General features: G+C 36.7%; 1 protein-coding gene across 1 annotated transcript in view; it reads right to left on the bottom strand.

Annotated features, from left to right (window-relative positions):
* Nucleotides 1–17056, bottom strand: part of ABCA13 (ATP binding cassette subfamily A member 13) — an 888443-nt gene that overhangs the window by 450824 nt on the left and 420563 nt on the right. Inside the window, 1 exon segment of the mRNA XM_007944147.1 lies at nucleotides 10933–11042. Coding sequence (XP_007942338.1) covers nucleotides 10933–11042 — 110 coding nt within the window.

The raw sequence follows: 17056 nt of genomic DNA, 5'->3' as shown, positions 1-17056 counted from the left end.
GATCTGGCAATGTGAGACCTCCTACTTTGTTTTTCTTCTTCAATAGTGCTTTGCTTATCCAAGGTCTCTTTCCTTTCCATATAAAGTTTGTGATTGGTTTTTCCATATCCCTAAACAATGTTGATGAGATATGGATTGGGATTGCATTGAATGTATAGATTGCTTTGGGTACACCCAGTCATTTTTAAGGAAGGTGTTACTTAGTTTCCATGAGTTTGCTTTTTCCATTGGTCTTCCTAGTGTTGACTTCTAATTTTATAGCATTGTCAACTGAAAAATGCTTTGCAGTATTCTAATGTTTTTTAATTTGTCAATGCTTGCTTTGTGACCTAACATATAGTCTATCCTAGAGAATGTTCCATGTGTGCTGGAAAAGAATGTATATTGTGCTGTTGTTGGGTGGAGTGCTCTGTAGATGTCTATAAAGTCAGTTTGGTTGGTTGTATTGTTAAGTTCTTCTGCATCTTTGTTGCATTTCTTTCCAGTTGTTCTATCTCTTATTGAAAGTGGTATATTAAAGTCCCCTACTATTACTGTGGAGTCAACTGTTTGTCTTTTCAATTCAATTAAAGTCTGATTTATGTATTTTGGGGATTCTCATTGTGTGCCTAGATATTTATTATGCAAATATGTCCTCTTGTTCAATTGATCCTTTAATCATTACATAATGTTCTTCCTTGTCTCTTATGATTGTTTTTGACTTAAAGTCTATTTTGTCAGAAATTAATATTGCTACTCCTGCTCTTTTTTGGTTGCCATTTGCTTGGTATATCTCTTTCCAACCTTTGATTTTCAGTCTATTTTTGTCTTTGTGTCTAAGGTAAGTCTCTCCTAGACAGTAAGTATATTAATGAATCATGTTTTCTTATTCAGTCTTCAACTCTCCATCTCTTGAATGATGTATTTAATCCATTGACATTCAATGTAGTTATTGACAAGTATGAATTTATTTATGTCATTTCCTTATGTGTTTTTTAATGGTGTTGCTGATTTCTTTGTTCCATATAGTTTTCTGTGCTGAGCTCATTTTGTTTATATATCACATTATCATCTCCTACATTGCCATTCTTACAGTGTTTGTTGAATATTTGTGCTTGTCTCCTTCCTTATTTTGATGCAAGCATTTATTATTTTTCTTTGAGACTACACTATGATTTAACATTTTCTTCCTAAGTTTAAAACAGTCTGTTCTATGTCACAATTGTTTTTATTCCTCACATTTAAAAATTCTGTAACTACACTATTTACTTTCTCTCTTTGGTTTGTAGTTGTCCTCATTTAGCAATCAATGTCTCTGGTTCCCTGTTTACAGTCTTGCGAGCTTATTTTACTTTGGATACTTCTATTTCTGGGTTGGTTTCTGGCTTATGTTATCATGTATGTTAATCATCAGTTGTTGTTTGTTGTTGTTGGTTCTCTGCTGGAAGGACTCCATTTAAGATCTTTTGTAAAGTTGGTCTGGTTTTAACAAATTCCCTTAATTTCTGCTTATCTGTAAATCTCCTATCCCTCAAATTTTATATGGGAGACAATTGTATTAGGCATATATTTCTTGGTTAGAGAATTTTTTTCTTTCAGAGTTCTATATATGTCATCCTATTGCCTTCTTGCCTGCATTGTTTCTGCTGAGAAATCAGCTTAGTCTTATTGGTTACTCTTTATAGTTAACTGTTCATTTTTCCCATGTTGCTTTCAGGATTCTTTCTTTACCTTTCATTTTGGTGAGCTTGATTATGATATGCCTTTGGAGATTTTCTTTTAGGGGTCTATAATGTATGGGGTTAATTGGATTTTTTGAATGGATATATTCTCTTTCATCATATTAGAGAAATTCTCTTCCAATGGATCTTTGACAATTTTCTCTGTGGTTTTATCTGGGTCTTCCTGTTCTGGAATTTTAATTACATGTCTATTATTCCTCTTGAGTGTGTCCCATATTTATCTTAGGCTTTCTATTTTTTTTTTTTTTTAATTTTTATTGTTATTTGGGTGAAAGTTTACAGAGAAAATTCATTTTCTATACAGCAGTTCACATACACTTTGTCTCATGACATTGACTGCAATCTCCCACAATGCAGCAGCTCTCTTCCCACTTCCTCCCCATAGTTACCTCCTCCCTGTGTCCTTCCCTCCTGTGACCTCCTGCCCCCCAAACTGTCTCCCTGTGCAGACCCAGCCCTTCTATTCTCCTATGATTGATCTCTCCAAGGAGTGCATCTACCTAATGTAAATGTTCCTCTCATGTGCCTTTCTTTTGTTCAGCTAGAAGCCATGAGAGTGAGTTCAATTCCAGACCTGAAGAGCGGTTAGGGGCCATAGTCTCAGGAGTTCCCTCAGGCTCTATCAGACCAGCAAAACTGGTCCTTTTTCTTTTTTATGATTTTGAGTTTAGTTCCACATTGTTCTCCCACTCTACCCAGGATCTGCTACATAGATCCCCCTCTGAGTTGTTGACAATGTAGTGGGTACCATCTAGTTCTTCTTGTCTCATAGTCGTATAGGCTGAGAATTGCGTTGTTTTCATGTGTCTTTGGTTTTCTTCATTGTTCTTTGCTCTGGACAAGGAGAGACCCATCAATGCACCTAGATGGCCTCTTGCTTGCTAGCTTTTAAGATCTCAGTCACTACTTGCCAAAGTAGGATGTGGAACAATCTAAATTTTGATTTGATCTTTGGTCTGATTGATCTCTATACAGTAGTGTTGAGGTATTTGCTTCAATCTCATTAATTCTGTCTTTTGTTAATCCATCTACTCCTTTACCCATTCAATGTGTTATCTATTTCTGAAATCTTAGTATTAATCTTCTGGACTTCTGTTTGTTGTTTTTGTAATCTCTCTAATTTTTTCACTTATTTTGTCATTTTGTTCTTGTATTGTTTTCCTAAACTGTTCTAGTTTTGTCTGTGTTTTCCTTAATTTTGTCAGGGTTTTCCTTGCTCTTATCAGTGTTTTGCATGATCTATCTCTCCATCCATTGAAGGTGCCCAAATATAATTCTTTTGAATTCCTTATTATGGAGTTCCAATGCTGTTCTTCCCCAGGGATGTTTTCTAGGTTTGTATCCTGGTCCCTTGTTTCTATCACTTCATCTTGCTTCTTTGTGTGATCTGTGATATCTGTTGCCACCAAGACATTGTGGTGGTGTTATTTTCATGTTTAATGTGTGAAAGAGAATGAGACTGTGTGCACAATCTCTGTTAGCTGTTCAAAAGGAGCAGTTGAGAATGAGTTGAGCTAGTATTGGCCACTGTCTATTGTTTGTCAGTTGGTGCAAAAGCAAGTGGTAGCCCTCACTCATGGGGAGGGCTTCAGTTTCAGTTCTTGTTTGATTGTGTTGGAATAGATCCTTTCTTCCACTCAGACAAAAAGAAAAAATATACAAATAAATTTTTAAAAATACCCCCCAAAAAAATAAAAGCAAAAAACATAAATTCAAACCACAAAAACAAACAGGAACAATCACAAAGAGAGAGAGAGAGAAAGAGCAATAAATAAGCAGAAAAAATTTCAAAATAGATTTGAAAAGGATAAAAGAAAAATAATGAGAGGAAAAAAAGCCACAATGTTTAGGGAAGGAAGAATGTGAGGAAAAAAAGCAAGAGCAAAAGAAGAGTAAAGAAGTAATGGAAAAACTACAAAAGGAAAAACAAAGGATGGGAAGAACCAAAAGAAATAAAAAGAAAGGAACCAGAAAAAGGGAAGAGGAAAAAAAAACAGGTTAAGAAAAGAGATAAATAAATAACATAAAAAGGAAGAAAGGATTAATATAAAAAGAATAATTTAAAAACACAAACAAAAACTGGGTGGGGTGGGGCATGGTGCCCAGGCTTTGTCAGGGCATAGACGAGGATGGAATTCCTGATGGTTAAAAGTTGGGTGGAGGCGGGAGACAGCCACACATCTGTTCACCAAGAGTGTGTGGGATATAAGAATAACAAGAGAAATGTTGCACCTTTCCAGTCATTATTCTCCAGTGCAGCTGCCCATCCTGTCTTCAGTAAGTGGGGCCCACTCTTATATTGTAGTCTAGGAAGAACACCACTTGCATATATTCAAAACAGTCTCACCCACAGCTTGTGATTATTTCAAAATGGCTGTGCCCTCACGACAGCCAGTGTAGTCCACAGGTTTGTTTGTCTCCTTCTTCACTGTTTTCCTTTCAGGTTGTTAAGGACCAACACAATCCTTGCCCATGCAGTCTTTAGTAAGTCAAGGTGACTCTTATGTTGTTACTGGAATATTTTCAAAATGGCTGTGCCCTAAGTGCAGCTAACAGTCTGCAGCTCTGTTTGCCTCCTTACTCACTGTTTTCATTCAGGTTTTTCAAATAGTTGGTATTTAATCCACTTCTTTATCTTTGCCTTCAAAGCTCAATGTTCCAGATTCATGTTCTGTATGGGTTTCAATTTGTTTCTCATTGCTTTATTGCAGAGGGTAGCTTGTCTGCCTCTTCCACCATCTTGACAGAATTCCTGGTCTATTGATTTTTCATGAAAGCATTAAGACCATTCAATGGAGAAAGAAGAGTTTCTTCAATAAATAGTTTTGGGAAAATTGGATTTCAAAAGCAGAAGAGTGAAACACGCCTATGACTCACATTATACACAAAAATTTATTCAAAATAGATCAAAAACCTAAATGTGCAAACTAAAACCATGAAATACTTAGAAGAAAATACAGGCACAGCACTATCAGGCCTAGCTTTTTACAATGGATAATCCAAAAACATAACAAAAGACCAAATAAATAAATGGGACCGCAAAGATTTTTCAGAAAAATTGTAAAGACAAGCTACTGACTGAGAGAATATTTTTGGAAATCATGTATCTGATAAGAATCTAATAACTCAAATACATATATAACTTTGACAAATTAAAAACAAAAAGACAACCCAATCATAACTTGGAAAAAGGATTTGAATAGATATTTCACCAATGAGGATGTTCAAATTGCCACCAGACACATGAAAAGATGCTCAATATTTGCAAGCAAATATCTAGATGCAACAATGGGTCTCTCCTCATCTAGAGTAAAGAAGAATGAAGAAAACCAAAGATTCATGGAAACAATTAGTCCTAGCTACTGATACAACATGTGATCTGCAGCCTATATGAGTATGAGACCAGAAGAACTAGATGGTGCCCAGCTACCACTGTCAACCACTTAGAGGGGGATCTATGTAGGAGACTCTGGATAGAGAGGGAGAACAATGTGGAACACAACTTAAAATCATTTGGAAAAAAAAAAAGGAGGGGGAACCAGGTTTGCTGGACTGGTGGAGCCTGGAGGAACCACTGAGACTATGGCCTCTAGCTGCTCTTCAGGTCTGGAATTGAACCCACATTTGTGGCTTCCAGCCAAACAAAAGACAGGAAGATGAGTTGAACACTCTTTGAAGAGAACAATCATGAGAGAAAGAAGAGCTGTTTATGCACAGGGAGACAACTCAGGGGGCAAGAGTGCATGAAGGGATGGACACAGGGAAGGGGTAACTATCAGAAGGAATTGGGAGAGGAGCTGTTATTTTGTGGCAAATTGTAGTCAATGTCATGAGACAAAGTGCATGTGTACTGGTATATGGAAGTGAATTTTCTCTGTAAATTTTCACTCAAATCACAATTAAAAAAAAAAAAAGATGTTCAACATTATTAGCCATCAGAAAGATGCAAATCAAAATCAAAATAAGGTACGATTTCACTCCCACTAGGATGGCTGAGATAAATTTTAAAAAAGAAAGAAAGAAAGGAAGGAAAACAGAAAATAACAAAATGTTATCAAGGACATGGCCAAATTGGAACTCTTATCCACTGTGGGTGAGAATCTAAAACAGTATAACTATTGTGGAAAACAGTGTGACAGTTCCTCAGAAACGTTCTTGTTGTTAGGTACCATCAAGGTGACTCCAACTCATAGCAACCCTATGTACAACAGAATGAAACACTGCCTAGTCCTGTGCCAGCCTCACAATCCTTGCTATACCTGAGTCCATCATTGCAGCCACTGTGTCAATCCATTTCATTGGGGGCCTTTCCTATTTTAGCTGAACCTCCACTTTTCCAAGTTTGATATCCTTCTCCAAGGAATGGTCCCTTCTGACAACATGACCAAAGTAAGTGAGACAAAGTCTGGCCATTCTCACTTCCAAGGAACATTCTGGCTCCACTTCTTCAAGGACAGATTTGTTACTTTTTTGAAAGTCCATAGTACTTTCAGTATTCTCCACACCACAACTCAAAATTATCAACTCTTCTTCAGTCTTCCTTGTTCATTGTCCAGCTCTCACATGCATATGAGGTGATTGAAAATACCATGGCTTGGGTTAGGCACATCTTCATCTTCAAGGAGACTATGGTGCTCTTCAGCACTTTAAAGAGGTCTTTTGCAGCAGATTTGCCCAGTGCATTACACCATCTGACTTCTTGACTTCTGCTTCCATGGGTGTTGATAGTGGAACCAAGTAATACAAAATCTGTAACAACTTCAATTTTTTTTCTCCACTTATTGTGATGCTGCTTATGGGTCCAGTTGTGAGGAAAGCTTCTTATTGGTCTAGTTGTGAGGATTTTTGTTTTCTTTATGGTGAGATGTAATTCATACTGCAGACTGACGTCTTTAATTTTCATCAGTGAGTGCTTTGAGTCATCCTCACTTTCAACGAGCAAAGTTGTGTCATCTATGTATCACAGGTTGTTAATGAGTCTTCCTCCAATCCTGATGCCATGCTCTTCTTCATATAGTTCAGCTTCTCAGATTATTTTCTCAGCATACAGATTGAATAAACATGGAGAAAGGATACAACCCTGACAAATTCTTACTGATTTTAAACCATGCGATATCTGTTCTAATGACAACCTCCTGGTCTACGTACAGTTTCCTGATGAGCACAATTAAGTGTTCTGGAATTTCCATTCTTTTCAATGTTATCCATAATTTGTTAAGTCCCACACAATTGAACGCTTTTGCACTATCAATAAAACACAAATAAACATCATCTTGGTATTCACTGCTTTCAGCCAAGATCCATCTGACATCATCAATGATATCCCTCATTCCACACTTTTCTGAATTCAGCTTACTTTTCTGGAAGTTCTCTGTCAATATTACTGCTACAACCATTTTTGAATTATCTCAGGAAGATTTTACTTGCATGTGATATTAATGACATTGTCCTATAATTTCCACATTCTGTGGGATCACCTTTCTTTGGAATGGGTACAAATATGGATCTTTTTCAGTCAGTTGCCCAGGTAGCTGTCTTCCAAATTTCTTGGCACAGCATCCATTTGTTGAAACATCTCAATGGGTATTCCAGAAATTCCTGGAGGCTTGTTCTTTGCCACTTCCTTCAGTGCAGGTTGAACTTCTTTCTTCAATACCATTGGTTCTTGGTCATATGCTACCTCCTGAAATAGATGAACATTGACCAATTCTTTTTGGTACAGTGACTGTGTATTCCTTCCATCTTCTTTTGATATTTCCCGCATTATTCAATATTTTGCTCATAGAACCTTTCAATATTGCAACTCGAGGCTGGAATTATTTCTTCAGTTCTTACAGCTTGAGAAATGCCAAGTGTGTTCTTCCCTTTTGGTTTTCTAACTCCAGGTCTTTGGATATTTCATTATAATAATTGACTTTGTCTTCTTGAGTTGCTCTTTGAAATCTTCTATTAGCTTGTCTTTTCTCCATTTTTTTTTTTTTAATAATGAGAAAAAATTCAAGTCAATAACCTAATCTTCCACTTTAAGACATTGGAAAAGAAACAAATTCAATCTAAAGCAAGCATAAAGAAGTGAAATAATAAAGACTATAGTTGATTTAATGAACTAAAGAAGAAAGAACAATAGAGGAAATAAATGAAATGAAAAGCTGATTCTTTATAAAGATTAAGAAAATTGATAGACATTTAGCTAGACTGACCAAGAATAAAAGAAAAGTAAGAGGATTCAAATTACTAGAATCAGAAGTAAAAGGGAGAATATTAGTACCAATTTTAGAGAAATAAAAGAATTATGAAGGAATACTATGACCTGCCAATATATATTAGACCTCTTACATGATATGGACAAATTCTTAGAAGACACAAAAAAAATTCTGAAATTTAATCAAGGAGAAATAAGCAATCTGAATAGACCTACAACAAATAAAAAATAGTAAAGCAGTAATCACAAATCTCTCAACAAAGAAATATCCAGATCCACATGATTATCTGGTAAATTCTAGAAAACACTGAAAGATGAATTAATACCAATTCTTCACAAATGCTTCCAAAAAATAGAAGAGGAGGAAATACTTCAGAACTCATCTAATGGGGCCAGTATTATCATGATTCCAACACCAAACAAAGACTTTGTAAGAAAAGAAAACTATTAGTCAGTACTTCTTCAAATAATAGTTACAAAAATCCTCAAGAAAATGCTAGCATATCATCTCAGTAATATATAAAAAGGATTGTATGCCATGACCAAGTGGCATATATCCCCTGAAAGGAAGGTTGTTTTAAAAGTCACATCAATAAATAAAAGACAAGAGAAACAGATCATCATGAAAAATGCAGAAAAAACATTTGACAAAAAATATAAAGTCCTTTCATGATAAAAACATTAAAGAAAAACTAGGAAGAAAAAGAAATATGGGAAAGAGCATTTATGAAAAACTCAAAGCTAATATTATACTTAATGATGAAGACTTCATTCTTTTCCCTTAAGGTAAGAAAAAAAATAATGAAATCTGCTTTCACCACTGCTATTGAACATTGTAGTGGGATTTTAGTTAGGGGAACTAGTCAAAAAGAGACAGACTTCCATATTGGAAAGGAAACTGTAAAACTATATTTGCAAACAACATGATCCTGTGTATAGAAAATCACTGTATTTCACTTTAAAAAAAAATTAGAATAAATGAGTTTAGCAAGGTTCTATGACACAAGCTTAATATGTAAAAATCAACTATATATCTACACAGCAGCAATTATGAAATAAAATTAATGAAATTAATATAATTATATGCACAGTAGTCCCAAAACTAGTAACATATTTAGGAATAAATTTAAATAAAGAACTATAAAACTTATACTCTGAAAGTGGCAAAATGTTGTTGAAAAAATATAAGGATGGCCTAAATAAATATAAAATTAATTTTTTTCATGAAACAGAGACTAAATATTATTAATATGATAATATTCTCCAAAATAATATACAGATTCAAGTCAATCCTATAAAAATCTCAAGTGGGTTATTTCACATATATTGACAAGTTGATCCCAAAACTTACTGTATACTCCAAGGACCCAGAATAGCTAAAACAATCTTGAGAAAGAACAAAGTTACAGGGTCCACACTTTCTGGTTCTAAAACCTACTTACTACAGAGAAACTGTCAGTGTTGTACTGGCAAGAATACACACATGTACCAATGGAATAGAATTGAGAGCTCAGAAGTAAACCTTTACATTCAGAGTCAAAAAGATTGCATGACAACTAAATGGGGAAAGGATAGTCTTTTCAACAAAGGGTGCAGGGACAGCTGGTATCCACATACAAAAATATGAAATTGGACTACTACCTCACACCATATGCAAAAATTAACTCAAAATATATCAAAGAACTAATTGAACAAGCCAAAACTCAAAACGCTTCAAAGAAAAGATAGGTGTAAAACTTTATGTTCTTGTATTAGGCACAGTTTCTAGATATGATACCAAAAGCATCAGTAACAAAAGAAATGATAGATAAATTGGGCACCATAAAAAAAAATTAAATCTCAATAAAACTATTAAAGAAAAATATGATGTGTTCAACATAATTAATCATTAGGGAAGTACAAATCAAAAGTACAATGAAAAACCACTGCATACTTATGATAATGGCAATAAATGTGTTTGTGTGTACACATACACACACATATATACACATATACATACATATACAACTAAACCAAACTCACTACCATTGAGTTGATTCCAACTCGTAGTGACCCCCATTGGGTTTCCAAGGCTGTAAAACTTTATGGAAGTAGATTGGCCCACCTTCCTTCCTTGGAAGGTTAGCAGTCAAATTCCCTAGGCTCTGTGCCACCAATCCTCCATATATATATTTGTTGTTTTGTTTTGTTTTGTTTTTTGTTGATTAAAAAAAAACAAAAAAACTGCCCATACTTAGTGTTGGAGTAATTGAACCCTTGCACATTGCTGGTGAGAATGTAATTTGGCAAATATCTGTTAAAAACATTTTAATTTAGTTTTTTATTCATGGGTTTGTGTCTCTAATGGACTGACTGTTCTGAGGGAAGGCATTGAGATTTACGCAACCCCTGAGCCAACTAGTGCTCCTTGGTGAGTCATTGCTTATAAACATGCATGGATTAGATAGATGTAACTGAAGAAATCCACAGTCGTGCACCTGGAAGCTAAATTTGGATTCTTCCCAAATTCTTTCCAGTTAATACCTACTTCTGGGGGTCTGCACACGAAGCCAAGGTCACATATGGTATGAATAAATCAAAACTCTATGAAGGTAAGGCCCACATCAAGCCAGGACCACATCTAGCCTTTTCACTGAGTAAACCTTTTCACCAGCAAAATGGCTGCGTGGACTAGTCATGCAATGAATGTAGGTTGGTTTAGTTTGTTTGTGAAGAAGGTAAAAGAATAGGAACTATTTCATTACCCTATTTTTATATATCAAGATATTTCTTATATAATAAGAAATTACATTCTGAAGAATAGAGAAAGCTGTACCATAAATGCACAGTTATCCCACACAAGCTGCAGTGAAACTAAGCTTTCAACATCTGAACTGTAACCTTTCTGTCAATTTATACTCACACCCTCCTAAATCTCTTTCTATCCAACTTTTTAAACATAGAGTTTTTGAATGAGAAATGATGACATTCCTTGTCCCTGGAACAGAAATACCCAAACTCATTCTGTACTTACAGTAGTCAGGCAGCTGTCTCAGAGTCTCGTGGTGCTGTGGCTCTAACATGGCTCCCGAGGCACACTGGGATTTCTTTTTGGAATCTTGCAAAAGCATCAAAAATACCTTTTAGCAAGTAAAAAAGAATTTAGTGTTAATTTGTTCCTTTCCACATCACATTTCTTTCTTTCCTCTTTTTATTACCCAAACAAATCATTGTAATGATGGACACCAAAGAGATACACACACATTCATTTAATTGGCATAATTCCAAGGCTACTTCATCCTTGGCAAGCTTGTGATCAGGAAGCTCATAGGATACAAAGATGAATCCCATTTGGTCATGCATCCCAGGACAATTATGTTCTGGAAGAGGATCTCACATCCACAGTCAGGAGCACACAGGAGGGGATCAATCAAGAGGCTTTGTCAGAAATACGTGTGTCCAATATAATTCACGTGCATGATTTCTTGCATCTTAGAAATTCAAAGCCAATAAATTCATGCTGCTTACAGTTTATTGAAGGTAGGTAGGACCTTATATGTGAAAATCCCCACTGATTGTGTGCTGTACATGTGCTATGATACACCATGCTATCAAAAGCAGTTAGTTTTAATAACTTGCTTGAAGTCAGCATTTGATTATTGCTAAAAGCATAAATTCAACCTCAGTTTGTTAAATTCCAAATATAGCAAAAGTGAGAGGATGAAGAGAAGCTAACAGAGACAAAGGGAGAGGAGGTAGGTTGGAGACATGGAAGCCCCGAGCTGTACCTGGAACTTTGGCAAGGATTGTCTTGTAATGCTAGGAAGATCATGCTTAAAATAAACATTGGACAGAGAACTAGAATAGGGGTAATTTGGATAAATTAAATACCAGAAGAGCCCGAACCCTGAGTCAGCACAGTGCCATAGTTAAGGGCCCAACCATAGACTCTGAGAGCAGAAGCTCCACCCTAGACAAACCTTGGGGCTAGTTCTGTGACACAGGTATGAGACCTAACCTCTCTGTACTTGGGCTAGCTCAGGGTAACATATGGAGTCACCATGAGTCCATAGCTGACTCTAACACAGCTAACAACAACAATAATAATAATTACTAATTGCTGTCAAATAGACTGACTCATAATACGGTTGCTGTTCTTAGGTGCCGTCAGGTCAGCTCCGACTCATAGTGACCCCAGAAAGAAACACTGCCCAGTCGGGCACTATCCTCATAGTACCTGCTATACATGAGCCCATTGTTGCAGCCACTGTGACAGTACATCTTTTTGACAGTCATTCTTTTGTTGCTGATCCTCTAATTTACCAAGCATTATATCCTTCTCCAGGGAATAGTCCCTTCTGATAACATGACCAAAGTAGGTGAGATGAACTCTGGCCATTCTAGCTTTCCAAAGAGCATTCTGGCTGCACTTCTTCAAGGACAAACTTGTTCTTTCTTCTATCAGTCCATGGTATTTTCAGTGTTCTTTGCCAAAACAACAATTCAAAGGCATCAACTCTTCTTCAGGCTTTCTTATTCTTTATCCAGCTTTCGCATGCCTATGAGGCAATTGAAAATACTATGGCTTGGGTTGGACACACCTTAGTCTTCAAAGTGACAGCTTTGCTCTTCAGCACTTTTAAGAGGTCTTTTGCAGCAGAATTGCCCAGTGCAAAAAGATGTCTGATTTCTTGACTGTTGCTTCCACAGATGTTGATTGCAGATCAAAGTAAAATGAAATCCCCTAAAACTTTGAATCGTTTCCCATTTATCATGATGTTGCCTATTGGTACAGTTGGGAAGATTTTTTTTTTCTTTATGCTGAGTTGTAATCCATTCTGAAGACTGTAGTCTTTGATCTTCATCAATAAATATTTCAAGTCATCGTCACTTTCAGCAATCAAGGTTGTGTCATCTGAATATCACAAGTTGTTAACAAGTTTTACTCTAATCCTGATGCCTCATTCTTCACATAATCCAGCTTCTCTTATTATTTGCTCAGCATACATATTGAATAAATATGGTGAAAGGATACAACCCTATCACACTCCCTTCCTGATTTTAAACCATGCAATATCCCCTTGTTCTGGTTGAACAATAGCCTCTTGGTCTATGTACAAGTTCCTTATGAGCAAAATTAAGTATTTTGTAATTCCCACTCTTCACAATGTAATTTATGATCCACACAGTCAAATGCCTGTGCATAGTCAATAAAACATAGGTAGTCATCTTTCTGGTATTCTTTGCTTTCAATCAAGACCCTGACTGACCAGCAATGCTGTCTCTTAACCCATGCCTTCTTCTGAATCCAGCTTGCATTTATGGAAGTTCCCTGTCAATATACAGTTACAATCGTTATTGATTTATTCTCAGAAAAATTTTACTTACATGTGAAATTAATATTTTCCAATAATTTCCACATTCTGTGGGATAACTTTTCTTTGCAATGGGCACAAATATTGATCTCTTCCAGTCAGTTGGCCAGGTAGCTACCTTCCAAATTTCTTGGCATAAACTAGTAAGCACCTCCAGAAATGCACCCATTTGTTGAAACATCTCGGTGGGTGTTCTGTTAATTCCTGGGGTTTTTTCACCAATTCCTTCAGTGAAGCTTTGACTTCTTCCTTTAACACCATTTGTTCTTGATTATATGCCACCTCTTGAAATAGGTGAATATCAACCAGTTCTTTTTTGTACTGTGACTCTGTGTATTCCTTCCATCTTCTTTTGATGTTTCCTGCATCATCAATATTTTGCCCATAGAATCTTTCAGTATTGTAACTCAGGGTTTGAGTTATTTCTTCAGTTCTTCCAGTTTGAGAAATGCTGAGTGTGTCCTTCCCTTTTGGTTTTCTAATTCCAGGTCTTTGCACATTTCATTATAGAATTTTATTTTCTTGAGCTCCCTTTGAAAAATCTTTTGTTCAGCTCTTTATTTTGTCATTTCTCCCGATCACTTTAGCTACTCTCTGTTCAAGAGCAAGTTTCAGAGTCTCTTCTTACATTCATTTTAGTCTTTTCTTCCTTTCCTGTACTTTTAATGACCTTTCACTTTCTTCATGTATGATGTTCTTGATGTCAAACCACAACTTGTCTGGTCTTTAGTATTTGTTGTTCAGTGTGTCAAATATATTCTTGGTATGGTCTCTAAATTCAGGTGTGCTATGATTAAGGTTATATTTTGGATCTCATGGACTTGTGCTAATTGTCTTCAGCTTCAGCTTAAACTTTCATATGAACAAGTGGTGGTCTGTTTCAGTCAACTCCTGGCTTTGTTTTGACTGAAGATATTGGGCTTCTCCATCACCTCTTTCCACACATGTAGTTGATCTGATTCCTATGTATTCCATCTGGCAAGGTCCACATGTATAGCTGCCATTTATGTTGTTGGAAAAAGTGTTAGCAATGAGTAAGTTGTTGGTCTTGTGAAATTCTACCATGAGATCTCTGGCATCATTACTACCACCAAAGCCATATTTTCCCCCTACTGATGATTCTTCTATGAAATCTAGTGACATAGTGCCTAAGGCAGTTGACTGCTAAACAGAAGCCTGGTGGTTCTAATCCACCAGCTACTTCTCAGTAGGAAGATTGGAAATCTACTTCCATAGTGATACCACCTCAAAAATCAAATGAGGGATCACTATGAGTTGGATCCAATTCGACAGCAGTGAGTTTGGTTATAGTTTATGGATGATTCATATTTGTTTCCAACTTTTTCATTCCAAAGAGCAGTAATAATCAATACATCTTGATTGCATGTTTGGTTAATTTCAGACTGCAGAAGTTGGTAAAAAAAATAATCTTCAGTTTCTTTAACATTTGGCTTTAAATTAAAATTGGTGCATAAATTTGAATAATAATAGTAAGAAGCAGTCTCTTTTTGCCTACTTATCATTATCCTATGAGTATTATCCTATCACCTATAACATTGTACTGCAGAATAGATCTTTCGACATTCTTTTTGGCAATGAATACAATGTCATTCCTCTTCAATTTGTCATCCCTGGCATAGTAGGCCATATGTTTGTCTGATTCAAAATGGCCAAAACCAGTGCATTTCAACTCACTAATGCCTAGGATATTGATCTGTATATGCTCCATTTCATTTTTTACAACATCTGGTTTTCCTAAAGTCATTATTTGTACATTCCATGTTCCAATTATTAATGAATGTTTGCAGCTGGGTTTTTTTTTTTTTTTTTCCCATTTTGAGTCATGCCCCATCAGCAAATGAAGGTCCTGAAAGATTTACTCCATCCATGTTATTAAGGTCAACTCTACTTTGGAGGAGCAGCTCTTCCCCAGTCATTTTGAGTGCCTTCCAACCTCAAGGGCTCATCATCTAGCACTATATCAGACAACGTTTCACAGCTAATAATAAAGTTCTCCAGTAATATATCAGAGTATGTCACTGATATTTGTGTAAGGTTTCCAACAGCCAATCTTTTCAGAAATGAATGGCCCCATCCTTTTCCTAGTCTGTCTCAGTTTGGAAGCTCAAAGTAACTTTATGTTTAACAGAAACAGACATTGCCTGGTACTGGGGCATTTTTATGATCCTTGGTATGCTGGAGTCCACTGCTACTGCTATTGTATCCATTCATGTTATGGAAGGTTTCTCTTAGTTTCCCTGACCCTCCACTTTACCAACCATAATATCCTTTCTAGTAATGGTCTTTCTTAATAATGTTTCCAAAGCTAAAGTTAAATAGATTCTGGCTATAAAGTGGATAAGGGCTCTGGTGCCCCAATGGTCAAGCACTTAGCTGCTAACTGAAAGGCCAGTGGTTTTAACCCACCTGCTCTGGTGGCATAGTGCCTAAGGCATTTAACTGTTAATCAGAAGGCTGGGAGTTCAAACCCACAAGCTACTCCTTGGAAGGAGGATTTGGCAATCTACTTCCATGGAGATACTGCTTTGGAGACCCAAGGATGGGTCACTATGAGTCAGAAATGACTTGACGACAGTACTTTTTTTTTTCTTCTTCTTCTTTTTTCTTTTTTTTTGCTGTTACATGGAGCAAAGATAAGGCAGTCTATTTCTGTAAAGATTTACAGTTCTATTCTGTCCTATTGGGTTGTTTTGAGTCTGAATAGACTTGATGGGTTTTATAAAGTGGTTGACACAGAATCTGGAGGAATTCAGTAACTCTAAATTTAATCATTCCATTAGCTGAGATTGAATGTCCACACTGTCCTTTGACATTTTCATCCATATATGCCTTTCACCAAATCCATTTCTTTCTTTTTTCATACATATTTTTTTTTTTTTAATTGTGCTTTAGGTGCAAGTTTACAGAGTAGAATTTGTTTTACATTCAACTGTTTGTGTACACTTGATTTCACACTCCAACTACCATCCCCAATCCTAACCTGCTTTCCTCCTCTCTCTTTCCTGTGACCTGCTGTCTCTGTGCCCTTCTTAACTATGCACTCCTGTCTGTCCAGATTTCCCTCCCTGTGAGTAGTGCCCTTCTGGTGCCCCATAGCCAATTGCTCCAAGGGGTGCATCTCCATAGGGTAGGTGTCACCCAGTCCTTTTCTGCAGACATCCTCAAACATTTGGTCCCTGGCTTGGTCTCTAAGTGCCTCCTGCTGGATCTCACCTACTTGCCCATCCAGTTGATAATCCAAACTCAACATTTCCAAACTTTGTGCCCTAATGTATGCAGCTACCTCCTGAACTTCTGACTTTTGTTATCACACCTATCATCATGATCCTAATTTGCTTAAATAAACAAAAACATACTGACTGTATCTAAGTATTCTTGAGGATCCCCCAATGACAAGGGAAGGCAGGGAGAAGGCAGCAGGGAAAACTAGCAAGAAGCATGCAAGCCTGAAACTCCTCCTAGTTTGTTGTTGTTGTTGTTAAGTGCCGTGGAGTTCTTTCCAACTCATAGCAATCCCATGCACAGCAGAACGAAACACTGCCCAATCCCGTGCCAGCCCCACAATCCCTGCTACACTTGAGCCTATCATTGCAGCCACTGTGTCAATCCATCTCGTTGAAGGCCTCCCCCTCTTTCGTTGACCCTTCACCCTACCAAGCATAACATCCTTCTCCAGGGAATGGTCCCTTCTTACAACATGACCAAAATAGGTGAGATGAAGTCTGGCCATTCTTGCTTCCAAGGAGCATTCTGGCTGC

This window comes from Orycteropus afer, unplaced genomic scaffold, assembly GCF_000298275.1.
Source record: "Orycteropus afer afer isolate SDZICR_OR568_19922 unplaced genomic scaffold, OryAfe1.0 scaffold00121, whole genome shotgun sequence".
Taxonomy (NCBI): Eukaryota; Metazoa; Chordata; class Mammalia; order Tubulidentata; family Orycteropodidae; genus Orycteropus; species Orycteropus afer.
This window is presented reverse-complemented; position numbering and strand designations above follow the sequence as displayed.